At 49.4% G+C, this 18,876-nt stretch overlaps 1 protein-coding gene across 1 annotated transcript in view; it reads right to left on the reverse strand.

The window, feature by feature from the left end:
- LOC143788567 (von Willebrand factor C domain-containing protein 2-like) overlaps positions 1–18,876 on the reverse strand; it is a 42,422-nt gene that overhangs the window by 14,355 nt on the left and 9,191 nt on the right. The window contains exon 2 of the mRNA XM_077278334.1: positions 2,873–3,002. Coding sequence (XP_077134449.1) covers positions 2,873–3,002 — 130 coding nt within the window. The remainder of the gene's footprint in view (positions 1–2,872; positions 3,003–18,876) is intronic.

An 18,876-nucleotide genomic window follows, 5' to 3' on the forward strand; every position in this document is an offset into this window, starting at 1 on the left:
CATGAGCGGTGCGTGTGCTGCGTGTGTCTGACATGTGAGCGGTGTGTATGCTGCGTGTGTCTGACATGTGAGCGGTGCGTGTGCCTGACATGAGCGGTGCGTGTGCTGCGTGTGTCTGACATGTGAGCGGTGCGTGTGCTGCATGTGTCTGACATGTGAGCGGTGCGCGTGCTGCGTGTGTCTGACATGTGAGCGGTGCGTGTGCTGCGTGTGTCTGACATGAGCGGTGCGTGTGCTGCGTGTGTCTGACATGTGAGCGGTGCGTGTGCCTGACATGAGCGGTGCGTGTGCTGCGTGTGTCTGACATGTGAGCGGTGCGTGTGCTGCATGTGTCTGACATGTGAGCGGTGCGCGTGCTGCGTGTGTCTGACATGTGAGCGGTGCGTGTGCTGCGTGTGTCTGACATGTGAATGGTGCATGTGTCTGACATGTGAGCGGTGCGTGTGCTGTGTGTGCTGCGTGTGTCTGACGTGAGCGGTGCGGTGCTGCGTGTGTCTGACATGTGAGCGGTGCGCGTGCTGCGTGTGTCTGATATGTGAGCGGTGCGTGTGTCTGACATGTGAGCGGTGCGTGTGCTGCGTGTGTCTGACATGTGAGCGGTGCGCGTGCTGCGTGTGTCTGACATGTGAGCGGTGCGTGTTCTGCGTGTGTCTGACATGAGCGGTGCGTGTGCTGCGTGTGTCTGACATGTGAGCGGTGCGTGTGCCTGACATGAGCGGTGCGTGTGCTGCGTGTGTCTGACATGTGAGCGGTGCGTGTGCTGCATGTGTCTGACATGTGAGCGGTGCGCGTGCTGCGTGTGTCTGACATGTGAGCGGTGCGTGTGCTGCGTGTGTCTGACATGTGAATGGTGCATGTGTCTGACATGTGAGCGGTGCGTGTGCTGTGTGTGCTGCGTGTGTCTGACGTGAGCGGTGCGGTGCTGCGTGTGTCTGACATGTGAGCGGTGCGCGTGCTGCGTGTGTCTGATATGTGAGCGGTGCGTGTGTCTGACATGTGAGCGGTGCGTGTGCTGCGTGTGTCTGACATGTGAGCGGTGCGCGTGCTGTGTGTGTCTGACATGTGAGCGGTGCGTGTCTGACATGTGAGCGGTGCGTGTGCTGCGTGTGTCTGACATGTGAACGGTGCGTGTCTCTGACATGTGAGCGGTGCGTGTGCTGCGTGTGTCTGACATGTGAGCGGTGCGCGTGCTGCGTGTGTCTGACATGTGAGCGGTGCGCGTGCTGCGTGTGTCTGACATGTGAGCGGTGCGTGTGCTGCGTGTGTCTGACATGTGAGCGGTGCGTGTGCTGCGTGTGTCTGACATGAGCGGTGCGTGTGTCTGACGTGAGCGGTGCGTGTGCTGCGTGTGTCTGACATGTGAGCGGTGCGTGTGTCTGACGTGAGCGGTGCGTGTGCTGCGTGTGTCTGACATGTGAGCGGTGCGCGTGCTGTGTGTGTCTGACATGTGAGCGGTGCGTGTGTTGCGTGTGTCTGACATGTGAGCGGTGCGTGTGCTGCGTGTGTCTGACATGAGCGGTGCGCGTGCTGTGTGTGTCTGACGTGAGCGGTGCGTGTGTTGCGTGTGTCTGACATGTGAGCGGTGCGTGTGCTGCGTGTGTCTGACATGTGAGCGGTGCGTGTGCTGCGTGTGTCTGACATGAGCGGTGCGTGTGCTGCGTGTGTCTGACATGTGAGCGGTGCGTGTGCTGCGTGTGTCTGACATGTGAGCGGTGCGCGTGCTGCGTGTGTCTGACATGTGAGCGGTGCGTGTGCTGCGTGTGTCTGACATGTGAGCGGTGCGCGTGCTGCGTGTGTCTGACATGTGAGCGGTGCGCGTGCTGTGTGTGTCTGACATGTGAGCGGTGCGTGTGCTGCGTGTGTCTGACATGTGAGCGGTGCGTGTGCTGCGTGTGTCTGACATGTGAGCGGTGCGCGTGCTGCGTGTGTCTGACATGTGAGCGGTGCGTGTGCTGCGTGTGTCTGACATGTGAGCGGTGCGCGTGCTGCGTGTGTCTGACATGTGAGCGGTGCGCGTGCTGCGTGTGTCTGACATGTGAGCGGTGCGCGTGCTGCGTGTGTCTGACATGTGAGCGGTGCGTGTGCTGCGTGTGTCTGACATGTGAGCGGTGCGCGTGCTGCGTGTGTCTGACATGTGAGCGGTGCGCGTGCTGCGTGTGTCTGACATGTGAGCGGTGCGCGTGCTGCGTGTGTCTGACATGTGAGCGGTGCGTGTGCTGCGTGTGTCTGACATGAGCGGTGCGTGTGCTGCGTGTGTCTGACATGTGAGCGGTGCGCGTGCTGCGTGTGTCTGACATGTGAGCGGTGCGCGTGCTGCGTGTGTCTGACATGTGAGCGGTGCGCGTGCTGCGTGTGTCTGACATGTGAGCGGTGCGCGTGCTGCGTGTGTCTGACATGTGAGCGGTGCGTGTGCTGCGTGTGTCTGACATGTGAGCGGTGCGCGTGCTGCGTGTGTCTGACATGTGAGCGGTGCGCGTGCTGCGTGTGTCTGACATGTGAGCGGTGCGCGTGCGGCGTGTGTCTGACATGTGAGCGGTGCGCGTGCTGTGTGTGTCTGACATGTGAGCGGTGCGCGTGCTGCGTGTGTCTGACATGTGAGCGGTGCGTGTGCTGCGTGTGTCTGACATGTGAGCGGTGCGTGTGCTGCGTGTGTCTGACATGAGCGGTGCGTGTGCTGCGTGTGTCTGACATGTGAGCGGTGCGTGTGCTGCGTGTGTCTGACATGAGCGGTGCGTGTGCTGCGTGTGTCTACATGTGAGTGACAGCTGCTTGGTGCAGTGACCCCATAATGTGAAGACTGGATTATGAGGGCTGTCACGAGCCCCTCACACCTCTATGTATGGCTGCAGCATCTGGCACGTCGCACACTGACCGTCTTTACATCGGGGGCAGCACTCTCCCTTCTCGTACACGGGGTTCACACATGGCGGAGGGGCGCAGTCGGCTACCAGGCAGCGGGCGATCCCATCGAGGTCACAGGTGCACTGCTCGCACTCCGAGGGCTGGAAGACAAGACACCGCCGTCACCGTCCAGCGCAGCCATAGGGTAGTGTGCACAGCAGCAGGATGAGCACCAGGTGGCGCCACACTCACTCTCTGGCTTTCGTCCTATGTGCACACGTTGCAGAATGTTTGCAGAATTTTACTCATCAAAATCGGACTCCTTTCGCAGGAAATCTGCTTGCGTTTTTCTCACGTTTTTTGTGGAGCGTCCCAATAAAATTATATAGCGGCAAAATTGCAGAAATTCTGCAAAATTCTGCATTTAGTAAGCTTTTTTTTTTAAGCGTTTTCACAGTGGAAAAAGCGCAAACAAAACCGCAACGTGTGCACACATCCTTAGTCATATTACAAAACGCCTTAAAGGGCTGATTGTGACTTGTAGGATCGCTGCTTCCAACAGGTGGCACTATAGAGTTCAAGTCCTCTTTCTCTCTGAAGAGGCAATTTGCATATCTGGGCCTGCACCCTTTATTCACCAGGAAACCATCAGCATGTTAATGGAGCAGCAGAGGGTAACTAGGGGTTAATGAGTAAATAGATCAATGGCTGCAAATGAATGTGTGATACAAGAAATGTGAATAGCATACTGGCTCGTGAAATCTATGAAAAAAACACAGGAGATGCTTAGCACAAAATTTGGCCAAAAAATGTGAGTCCATCCACCAAACGTCAAGGAAATCTCAGATTGGATGGGTCCCTGACCTGACTGCAGGCTTTACCATGTTATTAGCCAGAGGTAAGTGTTCACACTAGGCAGACAGGTCAGGGACCCATCCGATCTGAGATTACCTTGACGTTTGGTGGATGGGCTCACAATTTTTGGCCAAATCTTGTGCTAAGCATCTCATGTGTTTTTTCATAGATTTCACGAGCCATTATGCTATTCACATTTCATGTATCGCACATTTCCTTGCTTTAGTACAGTTGAGTGCAGCCATTGATCTATTTGCTATGTAAGTTGTTTTTGGTTATGCACCGGTTCAGACTAGCTCACTGTTCAGTCAGTTTACCATTACTTGCTAGGGGTTAATGAGTGCCATTCTCAGCAGCAGCTTGCTGACAGTTTCCTCAGGGTCTGGTGCTGGTCCCCTTATATTCTAAACCTGTGGACATCCCTGTAATGGGCCGACGGTGCGGGATCTGCACGCTGCAGCTTACAATGATCCGTCCAGTGAAAAAGTCACTGAACTGAAGCCGAAAAAATGAAATCTGGTGATTTATGAGGTCATCAATATGTCGCTATCATGGTGTCTCATACTGGAGGGTCTGTCCGAGGGACGGGCGTCTCATACCGGAGTCTGTCCGTGGGATGGGCATCTCATACCGGAGGGTCTGTCCCAGGGACGGGCGTCTCATACCGGAGGGTCTGTCCGAAGGACGGGCGTCTCATACCGGAGGGTCTGTCCGAGGGACGGGCGTCTCATACCAGAGGGTCTGTCCGAGGGACGGGCGTCTCATACCGGAGGGTCTGTTCGAGGGACGGGCGTCTCATACCAGAGGGTCTGTCCGAGGGACGGGCGTCTCATACCGGAGGGTCTGTCCGAGGGACGGGCGTCTCATACCGGAGGATCTGTCCGAGGGACAGGTGTTGTGAATTCCGTTCTCGGGCTCCCTCCTGTGGTCATGAGTGGTACTGTGTGAGTTTGTTCTTGGGCTCCCTCTGGTGGCCTTTAGCGATATGGCTGGTCTTGGCTGGGCTCAGCTGCTTCATTTCCTGCTATGCTGGGCCTATTTAACTCACCTGGACCTTCATTTGTTGCCTGCTGTCGGTGTATTCAGTCCTGATTCTGAGCTCTCCTGAATATTCCTTGTGACCAGTCTCCTGCTGGAGAAGCTAAGTTTGCTTGTTCATTTTGCTCATTATTTCCTTGAAAACGTTTCTCAGTATATGATGAGTTCAGTCCAGCTTGCTTTTATGTGATTTTTCGCTTGCTGGTTAGTTCTGGGGTGCAGAGTGCGCCCCTCACATCGTGAGTCGGTGTGGGGGTTCTTGTATTCTCTGCGTGGTTTATTTTTGATAGTTTTTGTACTGACCGCACAGATTCCTATCTATTTTCTGTCTATCTAGTGTTAGCGGGCCTCATTTGCTAAACCTGTTTCATTTCTACGTTTGTATTTTCACCTTAACTCACCATTATTATTTGTGGGGGGCTGTCTAAAACTGTGGGGTTATTTCTCTGAGGCAAGTGAGGTCTTTGCTTTCTCTCTAGGGGCAGTCAGTTTCTCAGGCTTTGAAGAGACGTCTAGGTTTTTAGGTAACGCTCCACAGCTGCCTTTAGTGTTTGTGGATAGGATCAGGATTGCGGTCATTTAGCTTCCACATCCCCAGAACTTGTCCTAACATTCTGGTTATATGTATCAGGTCAGTTTTGAGATCCTACCACCGGATCATAACAGTACAGCAGGCCACAAAGTGTTAATGCAGCAGAAGAGGGAGAAGAGAAATCCTGAAGTCATTTATTTATTTATTTTTTTCTGCACTGTGTTTAGCTTCTCTCCTCCCCTTAATCTCTGGGTGGTTCTGTATGCAGCTACTAATATGGACATTCAGAGTCTGTCTTCTAGTGTGGATCATCTCACTGCAAGGGTACAGGGCATTCAGGATTATGTAGTCCGCAGTCCTATGTCAGAGCCTAAAATACCAATTCCTGAGCTGTTCTCCGGAGATAGATCTAGGTTTTTGAACTTTAAGAATAATTGTAAGTTATTCCTTTCTCTGAGACCTCGCTCCTCTGGTGACTCTGTTCAGCAAGTTAAAATTGTTATTTCTTTGTTACGTGGTGACCCTCAAGATTGGGCATTCTCTCTGGCGCCAGGAGATCCTGCATTGCTAAATGTGGATGCGTTTTTTCTGGCGCTTGGATTGCTTTATGAGGATCCAAATATGGTAGACCAAGCAGAGAAGGTTTTGCTGGCTCTCTCTCAGGGTCAAGATGAAGCAGAGGTTTACTGTCAGAAGTTTAGGAAGTGGTCTGTGCTCACTCAATGGAATGAGTGCGCCCTGGCGGCGATTTTCAGAAAGGGTCTTTCTGAAGCCCTTAAAGATGTTATGGTGGGGTTCCCCACGCCTGCGGGTCTGAATGAGTCAATGTCTTTGGCCATTCAGATTGATCGGCGTTTGCGGGAGCGCAACCTGTGCACCATCTGGCGGTATTTTCTGAGCAGAAACTTGAGCCTATGCAATGCGACAGGATTCTGACCAGAGTTGAACGGCAAAACCACAGACGTCAGAATGGGTTGTGCTTTTACTGTGGTGATTCTGCTCATGTTATCTCAGAGTGTTCTAAGCGCACAAAAAGGTTCGCCAAGTCTGTCACCATTGGTACTGTACAACCTAAATTCATTTTGTCTGTTACTTTGATTTGCTCTCTGTCATCCTACCCAGTTATGGCTTTTGTGGATTCAGGTGCCGCCCTGAATTTGATGGATTTGTCATTTGCCAGGCGCTGTGGTTTTATCTTGGAGCCTTTACAATTCCCTATCCCACTAAAGGGAATTGATGCTACGCCATTGGCCAAGAATAAACCTCAGTACTGGACTCAAGTGACCATGTGCATGGCTCCTGCACATCAGGAGGTGATTCGCTTTCTTGTGCTACATAATTTGCATGATGTTGTCGTGTTGGGTCTGCCATGGCTGCAGGCTCATAATCCAGTGCTGGATTGGAAAGCAATGTCTGTGTCAAGTTGGGGTTGCCAGGGAATTCATGGCGATGCTCCTTTGGTGTCAATTGCTTCTTCCACTCCAAGTCCCTGAATTTTTGTCGGACTACCAGGATGTATTTGATGAGCCCAAATCCAGTGCCCTACCTCCTCATAGGGATTGTGATTGTGCTATAAATCTGATTCCTGGTAGTAAGTTCCCTAAGGGACGACTTTTTAATTTATCTGTACCAGAACATGCCGCTATGCGGAGTTATATAAAGGAGTCCTTGGAGAAGGGGCATATTCTCCCGTCCGCGTCCCCTTTGGGTGCGGGGTTCTTTTTTGTGGCCAAGAAGGATGGTTCTCTGAGACCCTGTATAGATTATCGCCATCTAAATAACATCACGGTCAAATTTCAGTACCCCTTGCCACTGTTGTCCGATCTGTTTGCCCGGATTAGGGGGGGCCAGTTGGTTCACCAAGATAGATCTTCGAGGAGCGTATAATCTTGTGCGCATAAAGCAGGGCGATGAATGGAAAACAGCATTTAATACGCCCGAAGGCCATTTTGAGTACTTGGTGATGCCTTTTGGGCTTTCTAATGCCCCCTCTGTGTTTCAGTCCTTCATGCACGACATCTTCCGAGAGTATCTGGATAGATTTATGATTGTGTACCTGGATGATATTTTGGTCTTTTCTGATGATTGGGAGTCTCATGTGAAGCAGGTCAGGATGGTATTTCAGGTCCTGCGTGCCAATGCCTTGTTTGTGAAGGGCTCTAAATGTCTCTTCGGAGTCCAGAAGGTTTCCTTTTTGGGCTTTATTTTTTCTCCTTCTACTATTGAGATGGATCCAGTCAAGGTCCAGGCTATTCATGACTGGACTCAACCTACATCTGTGAAGAGTCTTCAGAAGTTCTTGGGTTTTGCTAATTTTTACCGTCGCTTCATCACTAATTTTTCTAGTGTGGTTAAGCCTTTGACGGATTTGACCAAGAAGGGTTCTGATGTGACGAATTGGTCTCCTGCGGCCGTGGAGGCCTTTCAGGAGCTGAAACGTCGATTTTCTTCGGCTCCTGTCTTGCGCCAGCCCGATGTCTCTCTTTCCTTTCAGGTCGAGGTTGATGCTTCTGAGATTGGAGCAGGGGCTGTCTTGTCGCAGAGAAGCTCTGATGGCTCTGTGATGAGACCATGTGCTTTCTTTTCAAGAAAGTTTTCGCCTGCCGAGCGGAATTATGATGTTGGTAATCGTGAGTTGTTGGCAATGAAGTGGGCATTTGAGGAGTGGCGACATTGGCTTGAAGGAGCCAAGCATCGTGTGGTGGTCTTGACGGATCACAAGAATTTGACTTATCTCGAGTCTGCCAAACGGTTGAATCCGAGACAGGCTCGATGGTCGCTGTTTTTCTCTCGTTTCGATTTCGTGGTTTCATATCTTCCGGGTTCGAAAAACGTGAAGGCTGATGCCCTTTCTAGGAGTTTTGTACCTGACTCCCCGGAAGTTTCTGAACCGACTGGTGTCCTCAAAGAGGGGGTGATTTTGTCTGCCATCTCTCCTGATCTGCGACGGGTGTTGCAGGAGTTTCAGGCCAATAGACCTGACCGTTGTCCACCGGAGAGACTGTTTGTCCCGGACAGATGGACCAGTAGAGTTATTTCCGAGGTTCATTCTTCGGTGTTGGCGGGTCATCCTGGGATTTTTGGTACCAGGGATTTGGTGGCGAGGTCCTTTTGGTGGCCTTCCTTGTCGCGGGATGTGCGTTCCTTTGTGCAGTCCTGTGGGATTTGTGCTCGGGCCAAGCCTTGCTGTTCTTGTGCCAGTGGATTGCTTTTGCCTTTGCCTGTCCCGAAGAGGCCTTGGACGCATATTTCCATGGATTTTATTTCGGATCTTCCTGTCTCTCAGAGGATGTCTGTCATCTGGGTGGTTTGTGATTGTTTTTCTAAAATGGTCCTTTTGTGCTAAGATGGGCATTGAATTGTCTTTTTCGTCGGCCTTCCATCCTCAGACGAATGGCCAAACCGAACTAACTAATCAGACCTTGGAAATTTATTTGAGATGTTTTGTTTCTGCTGATCAGGATTATTGGGTGACTTTTTTGCCATTGGCTGAATTCGCCCTCAATAATCGGGCTAGTTCTGCTACTTTGGTTTCACCTTTCTTTTGCAATTCTGGTTTTCATCCTCGTTTTTCCTCGGGTCAGGTTGAACCCTCTGACTGTCCTGGGGTGGATTCTGTGGTGGATAGGTTGCAGCAGATTTGGAACCATGTGGTGGACAATTTGACGTTGTCCCAAGAGAAGGCTCAGCGCTTTGCTAACCGCCGTCGCTGTGTGGGTCCCCGACTTCGTGTGGGGGATTTGGTATGGTTGTCTTCTCGTTATGTCCCGATGAAGGTTTCCTCTCCTAAGTTCAAGCCTCGTTTCATCGGTCCTTATAAGATTTTGGAAATCCTCAACTCTGTGTCATTTCGTTTGGACCTCCCAACATCGTTTGCCATTCATAATGTGTTCCATAGGTCATTGTTGCGGAGGTATGTGGTGCCTGTGATCCCTTCTGTTGATCCTCCTGCTCCTGTCTTGGTCGATGGGGAGTTGGAGTATGTGGTGGAGAAGATCTTGGATTCTCGTATTTCGAGACGGAAGCTGCAGTACTTAGTTAAATGGAAGGGCTATGGTCAGGAGGATAATTCCTGGGCTGTCGCCTCCGATGTCCATGCGGCCGATTTGGTTCGTGCCTTTCATTCGGCTCGTCCTGATCGGCCTGGGAGCTCTGGTGAGGGTTCGGTGACCCCTCCTCAAGGGGGGGGGGTACTGTTGTGAATTCCGTTCTCGGGCTCCCTCCTGTGGTCATGAGTGGTACTGTGTGAGTTTGTTCTTGGGCTCCCTCTGGTGGCCTTTAGCGATATGGCTGGTCTTGGCTGGGCTCAGCTGCTTCATTTCCTGCTATGCTGGGCCTATTTAACTCACCTGGACCTTCATTTGTTGCCTGCTGTCGGTGTATTCAGTCCTGATTCTGAGCTCTCCTGAATATTCCTTGTGACCAGTCTCCTGCTGGAGAAGCTAAGTTTGCTTGTTCATTTTGCTCATTATTTCCTTGAAAACGTTTCTCAGTATATGATGAGTTCAGTCCAGCTTGCTTTTATGTGATTTTTCGCTTGCTGTTAGTTCTGGGGTGCAGAGTGCGCCCCTCACATCGTGAGTCGGTGTGGGGGTTCTTGTATTCTCTGCGTGGTTTATTTTTGATAGTTTTTGTACTGACCGCACAGATTCCTATCTATTTTCTGTCTATCTAGTGTTAGCGGGCCTCATTTGCTAAACCTGTTTCATTTCTACGTTTGTATTTTCCCCTTAACTCACCGTTATTATTTGTGGGGGGCTGTCTAAAACTTTGGGGTTATTTCTCTGAGGCAAGTGAGGTCTTTGCTTTCTCTCTAGGGGCAGTCAGTTTCTCAGGCTGTGAAGAGGCGTCTAGGTTTTTAGGTAACGCTCCACGGCTGCCTTTAGTGTGTGTGGTTAGGATTAGGATTGTGGTCAGTATAGCTTCCACATCCCCAGAACTTGTCCTAACATTCTGGTTATATGTATCAGGTCAGTTTTGAGATCCTACCACCGGATCATAACAGACAGGCGTCTCATACCGGAGGGTCTGTCCGAGGGATGGGCGTCTCATACCGGAGGGTCTGTCCGTGGGACGGGCTTTGTGATGAGGGAGCAGCTGCCATCTTGGATACGGGGCATACTAACAGAGATTGGCGTGACTCCATTTTGTCTCCTATCAGAGTTCCCCTGGTCACAGGTCTGCAGGGATGAGCGCTCCTGGCCCCCACCTTTTCCCTTACCTAAATAAAGTTCCTTTAGTATGGTAATGGGCTGAGCACAGTGTAGCAGGCAGATGGCATTTCAAAGCCTGAGTGAGGAAGCCACGTCAGCAGGGGACATAGAGGTGCCTGGGGGGCTCAATTAAAGCACGCATGTCAAGTGGCCACAGGATACACGTCTATAGTGGCCTTCCAGTCGAACCGTCTCCAACATGGAATCGTGAATTATGGACGCATCGTCCGAGGTACCGGCTAATAAAAAATATCCCCTTCGCCCTAAAGAAATTGCGCATCTGACAGTGCAACTCCCGGGTCCGTGGGAGTTCTGGACCTAAGATATGGAGATCAGCCTCCCACAGCGACCGAATGAGTCCAGGTTTGATCCCTGTACGACCGGCAGAACAAACCACATGGGCTGGTACTGCCCGTGTACTGATCTGATCATCCTGAGAGAAGTTATCCCATTTATTAGATATTGGATACAGATCTTGCAGCGAGGCGATATAAATACTCCCACTCAGGCAGGAACAATAATTATCAACGCCGCAGTCGCTACAACGACACCCAAAGGCCCGCACACGGGATGCTGCCACCAGCTTCGATGGCCGTGTCCCTGGATGACATTGCCATATTCAGTCCCACCTGGGCAGATCACCTACAGCACCTGGCGCAGGTGTTAGGGCAGATCCAGAGAGCAGGGTTAACCATTAAGCCAGAAAAGTGCCAGCTGGGTTTGAGTGAGGTCCACTACCTGGGACACCGGGTAGGTGGGGGAGCTCTGAAGCCATAGCCCGGGAAGGTGGATGCCATCACCTCCTGGCCCTCCCCCAGGACCAAGAAGCAGGTGATGTCCTTCTTGGGGACTGCCGGGTACTATAGGAGGTTTGTTCCACACTATAGCACCCTGGCCAAGCCCCTGACGGACCTCACAAAGAAGAAGCTGCCCGTCGCAGTCGACTAGACAGTCGCCTGCGAGACAGCTTTCCAGGCGCTCAAAACCGCCTTGTCTAGCTCTCCCGTACTACAGGCAGCCGACTTCACGCGGCCGTTCGTAGTACAGACCGACGCCAGTGACTTTGGCCTCGGTGCTGTGCTCAGCCAGGTCGACACTACGGGACATGAACACCCCGTTTTGTACCTGAGCCGGAAGCTCCTGCTGAGGGAAGTGGCCTATTCCACGACGGAGAAGGAATGTCTGGCAATTGTATGGGCCCTGCAGCGTCTGCAGCCATACTTGTATGGACGCCACTTCACAGTGGAAACAGACCACAACCCCCTCAGCTGGTTACACTCGGTCTCTGGGACGAATTGGAGGTTGCTACGCTGGAACCTGGCTCTCCAGCAGTATCACTTCACCATTCACCACAGAAGCGGCAGAGACCATGGTAACGCTGATGGGTTGTCCCGGCAAGGAGAAGGTGCGGAAGGGCGCATGGGGAACACAGGAATGTGATGCCCCCTAGCGCCCTCTAAAGCAGGGAGGTGTGATGAGGGAGCAGCTGCCATCTTGGATATGGGGCATACTAACAGAGATTGGCGTGACTCCATTTTGTCTCCTATCAGAGTTCCCCTGGTCACAGGTCTGCAGGGATGAGCACTCCTGGCCCCCACCTTTTCCCTTACCTAAATAAAGTTCCTTTAGTATGGTAATGGACTGAGCACAGTGTAGCAGGCAGATGGCATTTCAAAGCCTGAGTGAGGAAGCCACGCCAGCAGGGGACATAGAGGTGCCTGGGGGGCTCAATTAAAGGGAACCTGTCACCTGAATTTGGCGGGACCAGTTTTTGGTCATATGAGCGGGGTTTTCGGATGTTTGATTCACCCTTTCCTTACCCGCTGGCTGCATGCTGGCCGCAATATTGGATTGAAGTTCATTCTCTGTCCTCCGGAGTACACGCCAGCGCAAGGCAATATTCAAATTCAGGTAACAGGTTCCCTTTAAAGCACGCATGTCAAGTGGCCACAGGATACACATCTATTGTGGCCTTCCAGTCGAACCGTCTCCAACATGAATTATGGTCGCATCGTCCGAGGTACAGGCTCATAAAAAATATCCCCTTCGCCCCAAGAAATTGTGCATCTGACAGTGCAACCCCCGGGTCCGTGGGAGTTCTGGACCTGAGATATGGAGATCAGCCTCCCACAGCGACCGAATGGGTCCGGGTTTGGCCCCTGTGCGACCGGCAGAACAAACCTCATGCGCTGGTACCGCCCGTGTACTGATACTGATCCAATCACCCTGAGAGCAGTTATCCCATTTATTAGATATTGGATACAGATTGCAGGGAAGCTGAGGGGTGGAGATTGCTAGCCCACCCAGTTACAGTGGGGAGGGACACGGAAGGTTTAAGAGCTGAGGACACTTGGAGAGTGACACAGTCTGAACAGAGAAAGATGACTAACTAAGGAACTAAGGGAGAGGGCATATGCCAGCCAGAGGGGAGCAAGCACACGCTTTCTGGGGGCTGCCCCCATAATAACATTGATATCCACAGTGCCCCCATAATAACAGTGATATCCACAGTGCCCCATAATAAGTGATATCCACTGTGTCCCCATAACAGTGATATCCACAGTGGCCCCATAATAACAGTGATATCCACAGTGTCCCATAATAACAGTGATATCCACAGTGCCCCCATAATAACAGTGATATCCACAGTGCCCCATAATAACAGTGATATCCACAGTGCCCCCATAATAACATTGATATCCAGTGCCCCCATAATAACAGTGATATCCACAGTGCCCCATAATAACAGTGATATCCACAGTGCCCCCATAATAACAGTGATATCCACAGTGCCCCATAATAAGTGATATCCACAGTGTCCCCATAACAGTGATATCCACAGTGCCTCCATAATAACAGTGATATCCACAGTGCCCCATAATAACAGTGATATCCACAGTGCCCCCATAATAACAGTGATATCCACAGTGCCCCATAATAACAGTGATATCCACAGTGCCCAATAACAGTGATATCCACAGTGTCCCCCCATAATAACAGTGATATCCACAGTGCCCCATAATAACAGTGATATCCACAGTGCTCCCATAACAGTGATATCCACAGTGCCCCCATAATAACAGTGATATCCACAGTGCCCCCATAACAGTGATATCCACAGTGCCCCCATAATAACAGTGATATCCACAGTGCCATCATAACAGCGATATCCACAGTGCCCCATAATAACAGTGATATCCACAGTGCCCCCATAATAACAGTGATATCCACAGTGCCCCCATAATAACAGCGATATCCACAGTGCCCCATAATAACAGTGATATCCACAGTGCCCCCATAATAACAGTGATATCTACAGTGCCCCAATAATAACAGTGATATCCACAGTGCCCCCATAATAACAGTGATATCTACAGTGCCCCCATAATAACAGTGATATCCACAGTGCCCCCATAATAACAGCGATATCCACAGTGCCCCATAATAACAGTGATATGCACAGTGCCCCCATAATAACAGTGATATCTACAGTGCCCCCATAATAACAGTGATATCCACAGTGCCCCCATAATAACAGTGATATCTACAGTGCCCCCATAATAACAGTGATATCCACAGTGCCCCCATAATAACAGAGATATCCACAGTGCCCCCATAATAACAGTGATATCCACAGTGCCCCCATAATAACAGCGATATCCACAGTGCCCCATAATAACAGTGATATCCACAGTGCCCCCATAATAACAGTGATATCCACAGTGCCCCCATAATAACAGTGATATCTACAGTGCCCCCATAATAACAGTGATATCCACAGTGCCCCCATAATAACAGAGATATCCACAGTGCCCCATAATAACAGTGATATCCACAGTGCCCCCATAATAACACTGATATCCACAGTGCCCCATAATAACAGTGATATCCACAGTGCCCCCATAATAACAGTGATATCCACAGTGCCCCCATAATAACAGTGATATCCACAGTGCCCCCATAATAACAGAGATATCCACAGTGTTCCCATAATAACAGTAATATCCACAGTGCCCCCATAATAACAGTGATATCCACAGTGCCCCATAATAACAGTGATATCCACAGTGCCCCCATAATAACAGAGATATCCACAGTGTTCCAATAATAACAGTGATATCCACAGTGCCCCCATAATAACAGTGATATCCACAGTGCCCCCATAATAACAGTGATATCCACAGTGCCCCCATAATAACAGTGATATCCACAGTGCCCCCATAATAACAGAGATATCCACAGTGCCCCCATAATAACAGTGATATCCACAGTGCCCCCATAATAACAGCGATATCCACAGTGCCCCATAATAACAGTGATATCCACAGTGCCCCCATAATAACAGTGATATCTACAGTGCCCCCATAATAACAGTGATATCCACAGTGCCCCCATAATAACAGAGATATCCACAGTGCCCCCATAATAACAGTGATATCCACAGTGCCCCCATAATAACAGCGATATCCACAGTGCCCCATAATAACAGTGATATCCACAGTGCCCCCATAATAACAGTGATATCCACAGTGCCCCCATAATAACACTGATATCCACAGTGCCCCATAATAACAGTGATATCCACAGTGCCCCCATAATAACAGTGATATCCACAGTGCCCCCATAATAACAGTGATATCCACAGTGCCCCCATAATAACAGTGATATCCACAGTGCCCCCATAATAACAGTGATATCCACAGTGCCCCCATAATAACACTGATATCCACAGTGCCCCCATAATAACAGAGATATCCACAGTGTTCCCATAATAACAGTGATATCCACAGTGCCCCATAATAACAGTGATATCCACAGTGCCCCCATAATAACAGTAATATCCACAGTGCCCCCATAATAACAGTGATATCTACAGTGCCCCCATAATAACAGTGATATCCACAGTGCCCCCATAATAACAGTGATATCCACAGTGCCCCCATAATAACAGTGATATCCACAGTGCCCCCATAATAACAGTGATATCTACAGTGCCCCCATAATAACAGTGATATCCACAGTGCCCCCATAATAACAGAGATATCCACAGTGCCCCATAATAACAGTGATATCCACAGTGCCCCCATAATAACAGTGATATCCACAGTGCCCCATAATAACAGTGATATCCACAGTGCCCCATAATAACAGTGATATCCACAGTGCCCCCATAATAACAGTGATATCCACAGTGCCCCATAGTAACAGTGATACCCACAGTGCCCCCATAATAACAGTGATATCCACAGTGCCCCCATAATAACAGTGATATCCACAGTGCCCCCATAATAACAGTGATATCCACAGTGCCTCCATAATAACAGTGATATCCACAGTGCCCCCATAATAACACTGATATCCACAGTGCCCCCATAATAACAGTGATATCCACAGTGCCCCCATAATAACAGTGATATCCACAGTGCCCCCATAATAACAGAGATATCCACAGTGTTCCCATAATAACAGTGATATCCACAGTGCCCCCATAATAACAGTGATATCCACAGTGCCCCATAGTAACAGTGATACCCACAGTGCCCCCATAATAACAGTGATATCCACAGTGCCCCCATAATAACAGTGATATCCACAGTGCCCCCATAATAACAGTGATATCCACAGTGCCCCCATAATAACAGTGATATCCACAGTGCCCCCATAATAACAGTGATATCCACAGTGCCTCCATAATAACAGTGATATCCACAGTGCCCCCATAATAACACTGATATCCACAGTGCCCCCATAATAACAGTGATATCCACAGTGCCCCATAATAACAGTGATATCCACAGTGCCCCCATAATAACAGCGATATCCACAGTGCTCCCATAATAACAGTGATATCCACAGTGCCCCCATAATAACAGAGATATCCACAGTGCCTCCATAATAACAGTGATATCCACAGTGCCCCCATAATAACAGTGATATCCACAGTGCTCCCATAATAACAGTGATATCCACAGTGCCCTATAATAACAGTGATATCCACAGTGTCCCCATAATAACAGTGATATCCACAGTGCCCCCATAATAACAGAGATATCCACAGTGTCCCCATAACAGTGATATCCACAGTGCCCCATAATAACAGTGATATCTACAGTGCCCCCATAATAACAGTGATATCCACAGTGCCCCCATAATAACAGCGATATCCACAGTGCCCCATAATAACAGTGATATCCACAGTGCCCCATAATAACAGTGATATCCACAGTGCCCCCATAATAACAGTGATATCCACAGTGCCCCCATAATAACAGTGATATCCACAGTGCCCCCATAATAACAGTGATATCCACAGTGCCCCCATTATAACAGTGATATCCACAGTGTCCCCCATAATAACAGTGATATCCACAGTGCCCCCATAATAACAGTGATATCCACAGTGCCCCCATAATAGTGATATCCACAGTGTCCCCATAATAACAGTGATATCCACAGTGCCCCATAATAACAGTGATATCCACAGTGCCCCCATAATAACAGTGATATCCACAGTGCCCCCATAATAACAGTGATATCCACAATGCCCCATAATAACAGTGATATCCACAGTGCCCCATAATAACAGTGATATCCACAGTGCCCCATAATAACAGTGATATCCACAGTACCCCCATAATAACACTGATATCCACAGTGCCCCATAATAACAGTGATATCCACAGTGCCCCCATAATAACAGTGATATCCACAGTGCCCCCATAATAACAGAGATATCCACAGTGTTCCCATAATAACAGTGATATCCACAGTGCCCCCATAATAACAGTGATATCCACAGTGCCCCCATAATAACAGTGATATCCACAGTGCCCCCATAATAACAGCGATATCCACAGTGCCCCATAATAACAGAGATATCCACAGTGCCCCCATAATACCAGCGATATCCACAGTGTTCCCATAATAACAGTGATATCCACAGTGCCCCCATAATAACAGTGATATCCACAGTGCCCCCATAATAACAGTGATATCCACAGTGCCCCCATAATAACAGCGATATCCACAGTGCCCCATAATATCAGAGATATCCACAGTGCCCCCATAATAACAGAGATATCCACAGTGTTCCCATAATAACAGTGATATCCACAGTGCCCCCATAATAACAGTGATATCCACAGTGCCCCCATAATAACAGTGATATCCACAGTGCCCCCATAATAACAGCGATATCCACAGTGCCCCATAATAACAGAGATATCCACAGTGCCCCCATAATAACAGTGATATCCACAGTGCCCCCATAATAACAGAGATATCCACAGTGCCCCATAATAACAGTGATATCCACAGTGCCCCATAATAACAGTGATATCCACAGTGCCCCCATAATAACAGTGATATCCACAGTGCCCCCATAATAACAGCGATATCCACAGTGTCCCCATAATAACAGTGATATCCACAGTGCCCCCATAATAACAGTGATATCCACAGTGCCCCCATAATAACAGTGATATCCACAGTGCCCCCATAATAACAGTGATATCCACAGTGCCCCCATAATAACAGTGATATCCACAGTGCCCCCATAATAACAGTGATATCCACAGTGCCCCCATAATAACAGTGATATCCACAGTGCCCCCATAATAACAGTGATATCCACAGTGCCCCCATAATAACAGTAATATCCACAGTGTCCCCATAATAACAGCGATATCCACAGTGTTCCCATAATAACAGTGATATCCACAGTGCCCCATAATAACAGTGATATCCACAGTGCCCCCATAATAACAGCGATATCCACAGTGCCCCCATAATAACAGTGATATCCACAGTGCCCCCATAATTACAGTGACATGCGCAGTGCCCCCCCATAATAACAGTGATATCCACAGTGTTCCCATAATAACAGTGATATCCACAGTGCCCCCATAATAACAGTGATATCCACAGTGTCCCATAATAACAGAGATATCCACAGTGCCCCATAATAACAGAGATATCTACAGTGCCCCATAATAACAGAGATATCCACAGTGCCCCCATAATACCAGTGATATCCACATTGCCCCCATAATAACAGTGATATCCACAGTGCCCCATAATAACAGTGATATCCACAGTGTCCCCATAATAACAGTGATATCCACAGTGCCCCATAATAACAGAGATATCTACAGTGCCCCATAATAACAGAGATATCCACAGTGCCCCCATAATACCAGTGATATCCACATTGCCCCCATAATAACAGTGATATCCACAGTGCCCCATAATAACAGTGATATCCACAGTGCCCCCATAATAACAGCGATATCCACAGTGCCCCATAATAACAGTGATATCCACAGTGCCCCCATAATAACAGAGATATCCACAGTGCTCCCATAATACCAGTGATATCCACAGTGCCCCCATAATAAC

The sequence above is a fragment of the Ranitomeya variabilis genome, chromosome 8, assembly GCF_051348905.1.
Source record: "Ranitomeya variabilis isolate aRanVar5 chromosome 8, aRanVar5.hap1, whole genome shotgun sequence".
Classification (NCBI taxonomy): Eukaryota; Metazoa; Chordata; class Amphibia; order Anura; family Dendrobatidae; genus Ranitomeya; species Ranitomeya variabilis.